The sequence below is a fragment of the Maniola hyperantus genome, chromosome 9, assembly GCF_902806685.2.
Source record: "Maniola hyperantus chromosome 9, iAphHyp1.2, whole genome shotgun sequence".
NCBI classification, from domain to species: Eukaryota; Metazoa; Arthropoda; class Insecta; order Lepidoptera; family Nymphalidae; genus Maniola; species Maniola hyperantus.
Window position 1 is genome coordinate 14,467,456 of NC_048544.1, and position 15,999 is coordinate 14,483,454.

General features: G+C 43.6%; 2 protein-coding genes across 7 annotated transcripts in view; one reads left to right on the forward strand and one right to left on the reverse strand.

Annotated features, from left to right (window-relative positions):
- Smr (Smrter) overlaps positions 1–15,999 on the reverse strand; it is a 190,830-nt gene that overhangs the window by 111,045 nt on the left and 63,786 nt on the right. For 2 of the 5 annotated variants that reach the window (XM_069500875.1, XM_069500874.1), the window contains one exon: positions 4,599–4,666. The exons of 1 other annotated variant lie outside the window; for it this stretch is intronic. In XM_069500875.1, coding sequence (XP_069356976.1) covers positions 4,599–4,615 — 17 coding nt within the window. In that variant the 5' untranslated portion in view covers positions 4,616–4,666. Of the gene's footprint in view, positions 1–3,802; positions 4,018–4,598; positions 4,667–15,999 lie in introns of those variants that run through there. 2 more of the 5 variants (XM_069500872.1, XM_034971989.2) reach the window with 2 other exon arrangements.
- The window catches only part of LOC117985554 (uncharacterized), a 45,664-nt gene continuing 33,794 nt past the window's right edge, over positions 4,130–15,999 (forward strand). For both annotated transcript variants that reach the window (XM_069500933.1, XM_069500932.1), the window contains exon 1: positions 4,130–4,328. In XM_069500933.1, coding sequence (XP_069357034.1) covers positions 4,276–4,328 — 53 coding nt within the window. In that variant the 5' untranslated portion in view covers positions 4,130–4,275. The remainder of the gene's footprint in view (positions 4,329–15,999) is intronic.

Sequence of the window (15,999 nt, forward strand, 5' to 3'; positions counted from 1 at the left end):
CCGCTAAGGAAGGATTTTTGAAAATTCAACCCCTAATAGGGGTTTGAAATTTGTGAAGTCCACGCGTAAAAGGTGGCGGGCATAAGCTAGTAAAATATAAATTATTATACTATAATGCGTACAAAATCAGATCGCATTCGCCATTTTAACTTTATGTGTCAAATTGTCATGTGAAAAGTACGATTTTAGTCCTTATTTTAAAGGTTAACCGTACTTTTGACATGACAGTTGACACAGAGAATTAAAATGGCGAGTGAGTTCTCATTCTGTACGGACTATACTTACGTTTGACCTAAATAAAGTAGGTACCTAGGTACAATATTTAGTTTCAGGTGGCAATTCTAGGTACAATTTATAAATAAATAAAATATATTATGTAATAGGTAGGTAGTTTAGTTAATTTAGATTCAAGATCAGTTCGCGACGGTCAAGGTCGCGCAGTATCGTTCGCGAATTTGTTTTATCTGCCTAATAATAAAATATCTGCTCTTTATCATAATGCGTCATGTAGCACCTACCTACTCATTTATTGAGGCCAAATTTATTGGCTGTCGATGTTGCTATGGCATTGAATTTGTTTTTTTCATTGGTTGCAATCATTGACTTATATATTACTTGGTAAGGACAGGGCCATTGAACAAGCAAAATGGCACCGACTCATTAGTTCTAAAATGTTTACTTAGCACCAATGAAACCATGTCTATTTTATCTATGTCATCAAATCTGAAATGAAAAAATCCGTAGGAGAGCTAGAGTAAGATACTCCAGGCCTTGACGATGTCTTGCGAATCATCAGTTTTCAGTACCACCAAGTTAGAAGTGAATAGGGATCATTTAGATTTAGAAAAGCAAGCGCGCTCCATGCAAGGCTGCATCATCACTTGCCAGCAGCTCTTGTTGCAACCATTTTTTTTAAATTAACCTCCGCCGGCTCACTAGTCACTACGGAGCACGGTCCTCCTCTCAATGAGAAGGGTTTTGGCCACAGCCTATGGCTGAAATCTATAGAGCGCACTTTGACTTTGCTCAGCCTTAAGACAATGTCAAAACGAGAGAGCAAGATACCTATAGCCGGCATAAATCTGTCTCTTTTTAACAGTCTGAGCAAAGTCAAAATAGGTACCTACGCTATCTCAGCCTTACACGCTAGCCAATGCAGGTTGGCAGACTTCACACACCTTTGAGAACATTATGGAGAACTCTCAGGCGCGCAGGTTTCCTCACGATGTTTTTCTTCACAAAGCAATTGATATTCGATAACTCTGAAAAGTTAGAGCATCGTGCCCGGGATCGAACCCCCAATATCCCAAACAAGAGGCCAACGTCTTAACCACTAGGCTATCACCGCTCGGTGCGTACAGTACGCGGCAGAAAATAATGTACATCGGCCTTTAGAATGACATTTCGGCTATGTAGAGCGTTGTCTTAGTCACTCATACCTAGCGGGTTTGTAGAGCATTGTGTCAACGACAGAGACAATGCTCTACAAATCCTCTATCTCCTTCTAAAGGTCGATGTACAGTACGCGGCCGAAAGTAATGTACATCGGCCTTTAGAATGACATTTCGGCTTTGTAGAGCATTTTCTCTGTAACTCATACCCATACGACGATTTGTCGGTCTCAATGACCGAGACAGTGCCCTACAAATCTGCTATCTCCTTCTAAAGGTCGATGTATATTACTTTCGACCGTGTACTGTACATTATTTTATGCTGCGTACTGTAATTGCTTCGTTATAATAATAATTATAATCTGAGATGGTAGTGGCATGGCATGGAGTTGGAACCAGTATCAGAACACGTTGTGAAATGTTGCCTGCGAGGTGTAGGTAGTGTATAGGTAGGTATGGCTACCTACTCGCTGCTAGTGGCTATAGCAGGTACCTACATATACTGTATAGTGTATATATATAGTAGAGCGCAGTGGAAAGTTCCCACCTGCCATGCCCCCTCCCACGGCTTTGATACCCGTTTATTTAACTGAGATGACAGTACCTAGGTGTACACTATATACAGCTAGAATACCTAGATCTAGATCCTAAAGGATCCTACCTAACTAGTAGGTATAGATTTTTTTTTTGAATAGAATATATTTTTATTCAAGTAAACTTTAAAAGTGCTTTTGAATCGTCAACTAGTTTAATTTACCACTGGTTCGGATTGCCGTTCCTACCGAAAAGAACCAGCAAGAAACTCGGCGGTTGCTCTTTTCAAGAGATCAATTTACAATACTGGTGGTGGTAGATTCACTTAGACGGTTCAAAAGCAAATAAAGGTTCACGTAGGGTTTTTTTAAATTTATATGTAGACTAGCGCTTGGCTGCAATCGTGGCAAGTCATGATGTAGCCTAAGATAGGACGCGCTTGCCTAGATTCTAGAAGATGCCTATTCACTCTCACTTAAAGGTACACATATTATAATTGGAGGGGAAAACTGATGCCTGGAAGCAAATCTTAGTCTTAGCCAAGTTTCTTGCTGGTTCTTCTCGGTAGGAACGGCATTCCGAACCAGTGGTAAATTAAACTAGTTGACGATTCAAAAGCACTTGTTAAAGTTTACTTGAATAAAAATCAATTCTATTCTATTCTAGGTATTCTTAGCGGTTCGAATTAGAAATGAGGATAAGCATGAGGTGAATATAATAACGTTTTATCAAGTGTCATAAAGCTCTCCTACCCTAATGGTAAGGCGTCGTCGGCCTCCTAGAGAGGTTCAGGGGTTCGATCCCGGGCACGCACCTCTGACTTTTCATAATTATGTGCGTTTTAAGCAATTAAATATCACTTGCTTTAACTGTGAAGGAAAACATTGTGAGGAAACCTACTTACATGAATGAGCGATCTCGATGTTTTCAAAGGTGTGTGAAGTGGGCCAATCCGCACCTGGTGTGCGTGGTAGACTATGGCCAAAACCTTCTCGTTCTGAGAGGAGACCAGTTGCTCAGTTAGCCAGAGATCTACTGAGTACTGAGAGATAATAATGACATGTAACTACCCATGTATAGGTAGGTAGTACAATGTGTATGGCAAAGGCTTAGAAGGCAAGGTCAATGTTGGTCCTGTAAAGTTCTCTCAATGTAACACTGCACTGCAGTCTGCAGGTAGGTCATAGGCATAGAATTAATTGGAAAGGTAGGTAGGTATGATTCGGAAATAAGACCGTTCAAGTCAGATTCAATTGAATAGGAAATGAAAGTGTCAAGATAGGTACCTAGTAGGTTAGGTAACTTGAAGGTAAAACCGAGTAGGTAAGTAGGTGTAGGTATCTAAACCCAAAGGTCATTACTCTGCAGTACGTAGGTACATCTAATGTAAGTTAATAGAATTATGTAGGTAGGTACTTACTTAAACTTAGTTAAGTAACATGTTTGAGCTATTGGTATTAGTTTGAGTTAAAGAGTTTCTACATAAAGCAAATTCGTATGTATTTTCTGTTTAGACTAGAATAGAAAGTAGATCCAATATCGCATTGGACAGGTGGTTACAGACTAAGTAGGTGTAGAATTTAGTCGTAGAGTCAGATACTGTACAAAACAAAGTAAACTAGACTTTCGACTTACCAATCCACTACGTGCGAACCTTACAAGCAGGCAATCCACTATAGGTACCTAATTACAATGTGTTTTGTGTACACTGATGACTGAGTGGCGATACTATCAATGGGTTTAGTTTAGGTACAAACTATGATAGTAACACAGGAAGTGGTGTAGTGAACTATGTGCGGCACTATCGCCGGCGACACGTCATCGCACGAGGCGGCGCCGCCACGTCACATGACACTGTCAACACGGGCAAAATATACCTTGAAACGATGTCGATCAACACTTCCCCCGAAGGCGCCGACCAAACCATAATACACTAGAGCACTGCACTCAAGTCCACCTATAGAAGCTATACCAGTTATAGCGCCTATAGAACACCATCACTCGGATAAGGGTTACACACTACGCGTTCCCGAATGATAACGCGGCCAAACAAAAAAAAAACGAGGGTCCTAAGAAGGTCGAATCTGGTATTTTTTTGTCGAGAGCTGGCAACGTCGCGCCGGTCGCCGGACGGACGCGCGTTCGGTCCGCGCACCGCTCATTGGCCGAGTGAGCGGCGGCCATCGCTGCGCGCCGCACGCTCGCCCAATGATGCCGCGTCCCTCACGCCCCGCCCACTTCCTTGCGGCCTGTTGAATGGAGCGACCGGCAGTCGCGTCGGAGACGTCCGGTGAACACGACGTGCCAATTCAACTTGATAGCTGTTACATCGAGCGGATGATCCGACAAGATGCTGGCTGTGCTGTGTGGATTCTCGAAATATCGCCTATCGCTACAAACGACGTTAGTAAATGAGACAGACCAGCTGTTTTGGTAACGTTAAATAGTGACATTAATCTAGGTACTTGAAGTAAAAATAATAAAGTAGCTTACAAGTTACGATACAAAAACTCATTATTAGCAACATTTTGAACAAGATTCGAAGTGGTAACATTCTCTAGATCTAGAGTGACACTTAATATCAAGGTATGGTAAGAACTGAAAAATCTTTAGAAACTTAAAAGAAAGTGGACTGTAATAGAAAGGAAAAATGAATTAAAAAAACTTAATTACTTATCGCTGTAACCCATCCTTAAACTTCTTTTCTCTTATTATCTGATCTGCAGTTGACGATGCAGTACCTGAAAGAAACAAAAAAATATTGAGTAGGTTATTAAAAAGTTTTTTTTTTGATATGTTCTTTTTGAAAATTATACGATTACATGTAAGCAGGGTGATATTTTTCAGCATGATATGATCAACAACACTGTGTCTAAGTCTTGACTCCTCCCAAAGAACAATCAATCATGAGATCATCACCTTGACTTTAAAATGATAGTGAAAGTTTGCTCAATGTTCTTTCGATACACGATTTTAAAAATCAGAATACAACATATACCTAAGCTGAGTTATAGAAACTTGTTATTTACGTAGAATAGCTAGAAAAATAAAAATACCTCTACCTACCTAGGTACCTACGCTGTTTTTTTTCTCCTGAACATGAAAATTGGGATTTAAAAAAAATAGCATAATATGCTCGAGTGGGACGTTAAATAGATAGGTAATCTAAATTCGTTAAGTAAAATCAGTAAAACAGGCAGTTTAACTTATTTAATAAATCCAGCCTCTAATAACTTTGGAATATCAAACATACCTACCTGAAGTAATAAAAAAAATTAACACGACCAAGTAGGTAGTCGACCTAGGTAGGTAGGATAATATTGTGTCGAACAAATAGTAATTAGGTGTCTACCTAATTACCTAGCTGTAGTGAGAAAAAAATACTAATTTAATTAGTAATTAAGTTTAGTGTAGGTATATTTATAATTAAGTTTCCTTTATCAATGCCATTTTGATTCATAGAGTTATCTCTATGAATATAATATAATATCCTCAGAGGTCATATTTCGTTTCTAGTAATTTGTATTATAATACAAATTACTAGAAATAAATATTAACAATGAATTCCATAAAATAAACTTAAATCTACTTACATTAAACCTAAAAAAAATTAAGTACCTACCTACATTTATCTACATTATATTAATTAATTAATTATTATTATACTTTTCGGTCAAGGTAAGTAATATCAAAATGGCCGCCCTTTTATAGCTAAGTCTAGAAATCATAAATCCTACGATACGAATAATAAAGCTATATATACAACATGATATACCTATAATGATGAGTGGACTGTAATGACTAGTACCTATTCATTGAAAAATCCCAGCGTGGACGGAAACACGTACAGAAGAAAAAATATTGTTATTTATTGTTCGTATGTGGGTGGACAAGGAGTGTTCTGTAATGGTGGAATCATGGAATGCGACACATTTTTATGCGCAACCGTATCATCAAGTAGGGTTGCCAAAACTAGTTCATGACTATTAAGAATAATTATACGGTATAACCTATAATAATTAGGCATAACCTATACGCTTGCCCATGTAAGATGCTCTTAAGGATTCTAAGGATACCCCATAGCCCCATACATCCAGTTCTAAATAGGCATTTTAAAGTGATGGTCGAATAAAGAAACTCATATATACATATTATAACATGAACTCTGAAAACATTAAACTCCTTTTTTTTGGGCAATAGTCGTAAAATAATATGTCACATCCATGACATAGGTACCTACTCATACAGGAAGACGGCGAGGATAATAATAATTTGACCGTCTGCGTCCCTCCGGTCCGTCCTTACGTTATTGCTGCCCAAATCTTAATTAATTTGCTACGACCGGGCAGTTGCTAGGCGACGAGTATTCATCGTTCAAGAATAAAGGACTTGGACCATTGGGCATTGACTGTACTTCCATAGTACAGTACGCGGCCGATAGTAATGTACATCGACCTTTAGAAGATAACCATCGATGTAAAGATAACAGATTTGTAGAGCGTTGTCCCTGTCGTTGAGACCGACAAAACGTCACATAGGTATGATTGACAGAGACAACGCTCTACAAAGCCGAAATGTCATTCTAAAGGCCAATGCACATTACTTTTGGGCGCGTACTGTAGGTACTTGCATACAGTAGAGTCCACAGTTTTATTTTGTTTTATTTAGGATGGACGACTTCGTCCGCATGGATTTAGGTTTATCAAAGTCTTAGACAGAATTTTAAAAATTGAAATTACCCTTTGGAATTGGATTGCCCTCGGTGGGAAGTCTGCCTGGCTTTCAGCCGATTTTGTGAAGTAAGTAATTTTTTAAAGGCAGAATAAATAATACTTTAGTATCACAATTTTTGTACCTTAGAAAAGTAAAATAAGTAAGTATACTTTATTAGCTTAAAAAAAGGTGGCAACCCTAATTTCACTACTCGATAATTTTTATTATATCTTTCACTATCTCTCTTATCAAAATACATACGAAATGTATTTATTATTTTACTATGTTATATAAAACCTACGTCATTTGTATATAATATGTTTAGAAAATCAAAATAGGTAAAATAAATGGCCTCGGTGCGGTCGATGAATCTGTATTGCACTTGGCCGATTAATTATTTTTTAAAGGTCGAATAAATAATACCTGATTTCTCAAAGTTTTCTTTATTTTTGTACCTTAGAAAAGTAAATAAGTTAGGCAGTTTTAAAAATTCGAACCCGCACATTTCCGAACATACATATTGTGGTGGATCGGTTGATCAGAGACCACAGCGGGGAGGGGTGAAGTAAAACACCTTTTTCTTGTTAGGCGGACGGAAGTCCGCTCGCCTCGAGCCGTAGAGTGGAAGTGCGTGTCGAGCACTGAAAGTGCCCGCTTTTATTCGGTCGGAGGCGTTCGAAATTCCGAAACTCTTTATTGAAAAAATCATACAAAGCAAATTTGTGTGGTGGGGGTAAATATGGCTCCCAGTCTAATCTTAACAATTGAAGCGGTAACTTACAGCTATGGGAGAGTAAGTGTTACACAGTTTTGGTAGTATTTTAATAAAAATGCTTATGTTAATTATGAAAGGAGATGGCGATGCCTCTATACATTTTTAAAAGGGGGTGGCTGTTTGCCCAATGAGTAAGTATATAAAATTAGTCTTAAAATGAAAGAATTTACATTATTTCTTATGTCCTATCTAGCATCTTACAAGTAGGTATGTACAATAAGTTCTATTTAGTATCTAAGCATGCATCTAATAAGTAAGTATCGAAAACGAGTGTTCATACAGGTTTTTCTCTTATCTTTGATTCGATATATAATTTAAATAGATTTCTACTATGGTAACAAAATAATATTACATTACACAGCATAGTCTGGGAAGAGGTCCCGCAAAGTAGATTTTAAACATTGTAGGTACATAAAAAATGGCAAAAAAAATGACCACCGCGAGCGTAGGTCTCGCAATAGTAGCGATTGTATCGAGCTATTAGCTTTTAATCTCGTAAATGTAAAAAATAGATAAAAGTTGCCCGGCGTGAGCGCTAGTCTGGCAAAAGTAATGTTCCTAGCGAGCTGTTTCGATGTCTCGAGCCAATGGCTGTTGCAATCTTCAACAGTCTCCCCCTCGTGCGAAGATGGAATCTGGAGCACCATTATTTGCGGAAGAAGATTGTGTGATTTTCACCAGGCGGGAAGTTGATCTCTTCAGTATTCCGGCAACAGTACGGACGTCTACTATTCGGATTACTCCGTCTGGACCGGGATAAGTCTTCACGATCTCGCCTTTTGGCCAAGTACCACGGGGAAGAGAATTGTCTATGATGATGACAATGTCTCCAATGGATGGGTTGATGAATCCACCTTTGCCATTGTTATATTTTGGAGTTATGGTAGGTAGATATTCTAGAAGCCAGCGTTTCCAAAAGTGGTCGGTAAGCCTTTGTACTGTCTTCCAGGTAGTCAGCCCAACAAGTTCGCTGTCGGTAAAATCGCCCATGCGATGAGAGCCGCTTGATCGCCCGATAAGGAAGTGGTTGGGGGTCAAGCTTTCTTGCTCATCTGGATCTAGCGAGAGGTCTGTTATTGGTCTCGAGTTTATGAGATGTTCTGCTTCCAACAACAGCGTATGCAGTATTTCTTCTTTTGGGTGTCGAGTATTCAGAGTTGCAGTTAATGCAGTCTTTACTGATCGCACTAGTCTTTCCCATGCTCCGCCCATGTGGGGGGCTCCAGGAGGTATGAATTTCCATTGAATTCCTTTTTCTTCTGTTTTTTCTATCATTTTGTTGAATTCGTATCTAAGTTCTTTATCGGCTCCAATGAAGTTGGTTCCGTTATCACTGTATATGACTCTTGGCGTCCCTCGGCGTGCTATCATGCGTCTCAGGGTGAGTATCATGTTGTCGGTTGACAATGATGTTGCGATTTCCAGGTGCACGGCGCGCGTCGTTAGGCATGTATATAGTGCCACCCATCGTTTATCGGTCTTTCTTCCGATAGTAATGGTTATCGGACCGAAATAGTCTACAGCTGTACACGTGAACGGATGCTGTTTCTGTTTCAGTCGTTCTATTGGTAAGTCTCCAACTGGTGCTGCAGCAGGGATAGCTTTGTGAGTTTTACACCATTGGCATTCTCTTGCTATTAATTTCACAGTGTTTCGCAAAGATGTCACGTAGAATTTTTGGCGTATCTCGTTCATCACGGTGTAGTGGTTGCCATGGTTGTACTGCTGGTGGTAGTGTTTCACTATTAGTCGAGCGATTGGGTGTTTCCCGTCGAGTATAATAGGTTTTTTGTAGGAGATCGCTATGTCTTTAGCAGCAGAAAGACGAGTTTGCAGATGCAGTATGTCATTTTCTATGACGGTGGTGAGTCTTCCAAGGCGTGATGTTTTATTGAGGCGTTTATTTTCTTGCAGAGTTTTGAGTTCAGTCTTGAAACTTTCGTTTTGGATGGCTCGGATTATCAGGTTCTCGGCCTTTTCGATGTAATCGTGTGTTAGCTTTATTCTATGCGGGGTTGCCGGTTTGTTTTGAGTTTGATTGGTCGGTGGATTTTGTCGCTTCGTCTTATCTTTATGAGGTTTCCAGCTTTTGTCTTTCGTGATGCGCTTCGTAGCGGCGGTGCTCTCGGTTTTCTTGGTAAGTGCTTTAAAGCGGTCGACGCTTTGCAAGAAGCGGGCTGTGGCTCGTAGGTATCGTGTCCATGATGAAAACCTTTTTACATCAAGTATCGGCATTTCGTTGTGATGTATTGTTGCGACTGTTTGTACTTTTTCTTCGCCCGTAGGTAATAAGGAACGGTCGCTTTTATCTTGTGGCCATTCTTCGGAATCGTATTTCAGGAATTCGGGTCCGTTGAACCATCTGTGATCGACATTGAAGTCTTTAGGTGGGTTTCTGGTGGCATCGTCGGCTACGTTATGTTTCGTAGGTACATATCTCCATTCGTTGGTTTTAGTGAGATCTTCTATTTCGGCTAGTCGGTGCGCGACGAACGTTTTGAAAGTGCGTGGGTCAGATTTGATCCATGCTAGCACCGTACGTGAGTCTGACCAGAAATATCTCCTTTTGACGGAGTTATCCATTTCGTTTTGAATGCTCGAGGCTAGGCGGCAGCCCAGCAGTGCGGCTTGGAGTTCTAGTCGCGGTATCGAAGTTGGCTTGAGCGGGGCGACTTTTGCTTTCGCCGCTATGAGTTTGACGACGACTTTGCCTTGTTCGATCGTTCTCCAGTATGTTGCAGCTGCGTAAACATTTTCGCTGGCGTCTACGAAAGTGTGTAGCTCCCCCTCGTCTTGGGAATGTGTGCATCGTGGTATGTTCAGGTCTTCTAAGCATTCTAGGGTGTTTACCCATTTTGTCCACGGTTTTATCATGTCTTCGGGTATGGGGTCGTCCCAGCTTATACCCGTGCGCCATAGGTGTTGTATAAGCGTTTTTCCTTGGATGAGGACCGGAGTGGCTAGGCCCAAAGGATCGAATACCGACATGACGGCGCTTGCTACTTCTCGCTTCGTAGGCGGCCGTAAACCGTGTATCACATCTTCCGGCGTGTTGCGGAGATTTAGGGTGAATTTCAAGGCGTCGTTGTTTATTTGCCATATCATTCCTAGAGTTTTTCCGTATTTGTCATGATCGCCAATATGTTTGTGCTCTGGTTGGTCAGTCTCTAGGTCTTTGATTGCGTCTGGGTGGTTCGATGTCCAACCTCTCAGCTCAAATCCACCGCTTTTGTGAATTTTGTCCACTTCGCGGCTCGTTTCCAAAGCTTCTTCGGGGGTTGCGAAGCTTTGTAGATAGTCATCCATGTAATGACACCTTTGTATTGCGTTCACTGCTTTTGGATGTTTTGATTTAAAGTCTTCTGCGTTCCGGTTTTTTACGTAGATCGCTGAGCAAGGCGACGATGTTGCTCCGAATATCAGGGATTTCATTCGGTACTCTTTTGGTTCCTCGCTTTCGGTCTCTCGCCAAAGAAAGCGTAGGCTGTCTCTGTCTTCTTCGCGAATTATTATTCGCAGGAACATTTCCTTTATATCGGCTGCTACAGCCGTGGGTCCTTGCCTGAACCTTAATAAGACTCCGAACAGGGATTGAAGTAGGTCGGGTCCGGCCAGTAGGGCGTCGTTCAGGCTCTTTCCGTTTGTCTTTTCGGCGGCATCAAATACAACCCTTAATTTTCCCTTTTGCGGGTGTATTACAGCGAAATGGGGTAGGTACCAGGTTCGCGGTGATGTTGGTGTTGTGGCAGCTGGTTCTGCGTATCCGTTTGCCAAAAGGTTTGTAATCTGTTTGCTGTAGTCTATTTTGAATTCTGGGTTCTTTTTAAACTTGTTTTCTATGCCGTTTAGTCGGCGCAGTGCGCTTCGGCGGTTCAATGGCATGGATTCGTTGTCTGTTTTCCACAACAGTCCACATTCAAATCTGCCTTCGGGCAATCTTCGAGTTGTTTTTTCAAGTATTGCTAGTGCTCGTTCTTCGGGATCGTTTGTTGGTTTTTTGGGTGTTATTCCCAACGAGTCCAGACTGAAGTGAGATTTGATTAGTTCGTCTATATCCTCAGTTTTTTTTTCAAAGGTGTGATTTGTGAAAAGCACTGGTTTGGGCGTTTCCGCCTTGAGCCCGTGTAGGATCCAACCCAGGCTGGTTAGCGACGCCACTGGTTTCGTTGGATCGCCTGCCTTGAGGTCCCGTGTTACTATTAGGTGCCAGTTGTCTTGGCCGATTAGTAGCGTGGGTGGCGAGCCGTCGTATATGAGTTGGTCTTCTATATCTCTGAGGTGAGGGCAGTCTTCGATGTCTTTTTTCGTTACAGATTGAGGTCTCAGATTCAGCTGGTTAATGGTGTGGGCTTGCAGGTTTTCGTAATTCCTTGAGCACAAGCCTCTTATTCTTAATTTACATTGTGAAGATTGTTCGGTCCTTATCTGGTGGCCACTGATGCCTTCGATTTGTAGGCTTCCTTTGGGGCCTGTGGCTCCTATTTGTGAGGCGACTTCTTCTAATAGTAGGGTGACTGTGGACCCTTCGTCGAGTAGGGCTGTCACTCGCGTCGACCCTTTAGGTCCGTGCAGTTCTACTGGTACGATTTTGAGAAAGGCTCGTGATGTGCCTATGTGGTTCACTGATACAATTTTATTTGTTTCCAGTTTTCTTTCCTGGTGAAGAAGCTCGTGGTGTTTCCGGCTGCAACCTTCTTTTGCGCATTGTTTCACTTTGCATGATAGATGCCTGTGGTTTGTTTTTAAGCATCTAAAACACATTTTTAATCGTTTCACCGTCTCCCATCTATCTTTCACGGGTTCTCTCAGAAAGGAGTTACATTTTGTTATGTCGTGTGCCTGTTCGCACAAGAGGCACTTTTCTTCGTCGATTGCGCAGGCGGCTAGCACTATCTTCATTTCTTCTTCGAATTCGCTGTCGTAATCGTCGTCCGACTGCTCTGACTCACTTTCTATTTGGACGACGTTGACTTTCGCCTTTCGGAATGGGCGTTTGTTGTTTTCTGGTTTTGATCTTGAATAGCTTGGGCCAGGTTCGTCGAAGTCGTTCGACATTTTGGTTAAGAATTCGGAGAGCAGGCTGAGGGTAGGCTCTCTCTTTCTGTCTGCTCTAAACTCCTGCCATCTGAATCTGACTAGCGTATTCATCTTGTCGATGATTTTGTCGGCTATTTCGGTGGCATATAGATATTCTGTTCGGTCTAGTTGTTTGATGGTGTCCACTGCATTAAATACTGCGCTGGCGAAGGCTCCTATACCTCTCAGGTCTTCCGTCATTTTAGGTAGCTTGTGTAGTTCAGCTAGTAGTCCCTTTATGATGTATGTTGGTTGTCCGAATCGTCTTTCCAGTTCCTTCAGAATGTTGTCTGGTGTTGAACTCGTATATAAGAGTGACTTCACTGCTTCTTTGGCTTGTCCTTTGAGGGCTCTTCTTATTCTAGCTATATTCTCTATGTCCATGAAGTGTGATGCTGTGCTGGTGAAATGTTTGCTAAATGGGATCCAGTTGATGGGATCCCCGTCGAAGTATGGAAGGTCGCTCATGTAGGTTGGTGGTTTTCTAGGTGCGACTTCTATTTTGTGTTGTTGGAAGGCTTTCATTAGGTTTTCTATTCCAGCATCGTTCTCGCGAGGGGTCGTTGGGTTTTTGTTGACCCAATTGTTTACTCTCTCGATCTGTTCTGGGTCTTCCTCTTGGTCAGAGCTGTCTGCTAGTTGTGCTAGCTCTAGTCTTTTTTGGGCTAGCTCGGCCTCGATTTTTGCTGCCTCTAGTCTTTTTTCCTGGGCTTGTATGCTAGCTTGTAGTTCGGCGCGTCTGCTTACAGAGGTGCGTGAACCAGCTTTTCTTCTAGATTGTTTCTTTTCCATAGTTATAGTTTCTTCTGTGTTTTCCGTTTGGTCGGTACTGGCGGTTCGGTCGGAGTCTTCCGTGCTTTTTGTGTTGCCAGTAACGTCCGTACTGTTAGTTTGTGTTGATTCTTCCTCGGATGAGTCCTTCTTGGCCTTCTTGCTCCTTGTTTCGACGTGGCTCATCTTTGGTCTTCTTTTCCCTACGTTCCCTACGTCCCTACGTTCCTACGTTCCCTACCTCCCTATCGGCCCTATCAGACCTGTTCGAGTGGTCCCGAGGAACACGCTCTCCCAGGGATGGAAAGTGAGGAGTGGGTAGGGGTAGGAACCGCCCAGCAGAGAGTAACACGCGGTTGGTGTGCGCAGGTAGCGAGAGGAACGCTCGACTACCCTAGTGCGGGCCCTCCAGGAGGCCACCAACTCACGTGCACCGTACTGGCGCGGTCGGACTGTTCCAGACTAACAGCCAATGAAGGCAAGCTGGCAGTATCGTCCGGTATACTGCTCCCGCCGTGAGGCGTTGACTTAACTGTCTGCCGTTTGGCACCGTTAGGTGGCAGACAGAAAAGCGCGGTAAAACCGCTTAGGGTGTTCGCTGTAAAGAAACGACCTCCCCAACAGGCTTCGCGGTCTTCAGCGGAACTCGTCGGAGCCCCACGTCAATGCACCCGCAGCGATGGGTCGATACCTTTTCTTGTACTTCGAACTGTGAAGGTCTTGCGGAGCGAAGCGATCTTCCCACGGTTGCGGTCTTCGGCGGTGCTCTTCGGAGCCCACTTCAATGCACCCGCAGCGTGTTGGATTCCTCTTCCTCTGCTTGTCGGCCTTCGAGTCTGTAGTCGACGAAACGATCTTCTCACTTGTTGCGTCTTCGGCGGCACTCTTCGGAGTCCACTTCAATGCACCGCAGCTCGTGATGGATTCCTTTTCTCAGCTAGGCAGACTTCTGGTGACGTTGACTTCTTGACGGCTCGATGTTGATTGTTGTTGCCAGCTTCTTATTATCCGGCGCTCGATGGACCATGCACTGTGGTGGATCGGTTGATCAGAGACCACAGCGGGGAGGGGTGAAGTAAAACACCTTTTTCTTGTTAGGCGGACGGAAGTCCGCTCGCCTCGAGCCGTAGAGTGGAAGTGCGTGTCGAGCATTTTTGTGTTGTTTCGGATTGACTATGCTGCGTAGGCCCTATTGGCCGCTACAGCGTCACCGGGGGGGTTGGCGAGCGCGAAGCTCCGCCTGGGGGTGAGCCCTAGGGCTCGAAGAAATAATTCGAGAGGTCGGGGGGCAACGTCCTCCTAAGGGCGCCTCCTGTGAGGCTCGGACCACGGCTTAGGATGACGTTGGGATGGGTGGAGTTGTCGGTTTTGTTGGTTAGTCCGTACGCCCCCGAGGCCGTGGCGTGAGCCCACGTCCGGGTGACGTTAGAAATCGGGGACCTCGTCTTCGCCGGCGAAGACGCTGTGATGAGGTTGAATTGTGTATCCCTACGAGATAGGGTGCATTGTCGGTCATGATTTGATCGTCGGGGTCGTTAAGGACGTGCTTAGGGCGTCTTTTATCTGGGGGGTCGTTTCGGTCAGGGGTGTAAGTCGCTGCCTCAACTATTAGGGGGTTGGGGTGTCTAATGGCTTTCTCAAAATAATTTTTGGAAAGCTGTTTAAAGTAATGAGCTATTGTCGGGAGTTGGAGGTCTCTGTGGAGGTCCACGTTGCGCATGTACCACGGGGAGTCAGTGGCCGTACGCATAAACTTATTCTGTAGGACTTGGAGAGGTTTGAGAGAGGAGGGCGGCAGGTGTGCAAATGCAACACAGGCATAAGACATTATTGGGCGGATGCACGTTTTGTATAGCGTGACTTTATGTCGAAGTGACATTTTGCTCTTTGCGCAAATCATGGGGTAAAGACGGGAGAGCACATACGCTGCGTTCTTGCGGACTCTACGAATGTGCGCGGCGAAGCTCATCTTGTCGTCAAAGGTTACACCCAAGTACTTGGTATTAGTTTGCCAGGGAATGGGGCGGTCGTAAAGAGTTATTTCAGTCTGTCGAAGTTTGTATTGTGATTTCCTTTTGGACTTTTGAAAGAGCACTGCTGCGCTTTTCTCCGGGTTAACCTCTATCCTCCAAAGGCGGAACCAGTGGCCTAGGCTACTGACTGCCTTTTGGAGTCGAGCTTTAACGTTCCGGTAGTTTAAGTCGGAGCTGTATAGAGCGGTGTCATCCGCGAACTGGGCTATATGAACATGAGGGGATCTGGGAATGTCGCTGGTGTACAGCGCGTACAAAAGTGGCGAGAGCAGGGAGCCCTGAGGGACTCCTGCTCGAAGAGGTCTTGGGGAGGATAGGGTTCCATCCAGACGGTAGCGGAAAGTTCGATTGGTGAGAAATTCTCGTAGTAAACGTACGAGTCTTTCGGGCACGCCTAGATGGTAAAGCTTGTAGATCAAGCCGGCGTGCCACACCTTGTCGAAGGCTTTGGCTACATCGAAGAAGAGGGCTCCCGTTGGGATGCCTCTCGTTTTGAATCGGTTGAACCCGAGAAGGATGTGCTCCGTGAGGCGGTGCACTTGATGAACACATGAGTGTCTGGTTCGAAAGCCAAATTGCTCGTCGTTGAGGAGGTTTTTCTCCTCTACGACGGACCTAAGTCGGTTGAGGATGACTTTCTCATACACCTTGCCAAGGGTGTTGAGCAAACTAATGGGGCGGTAGCTAGTAGGGAGGTTCCTAGGTT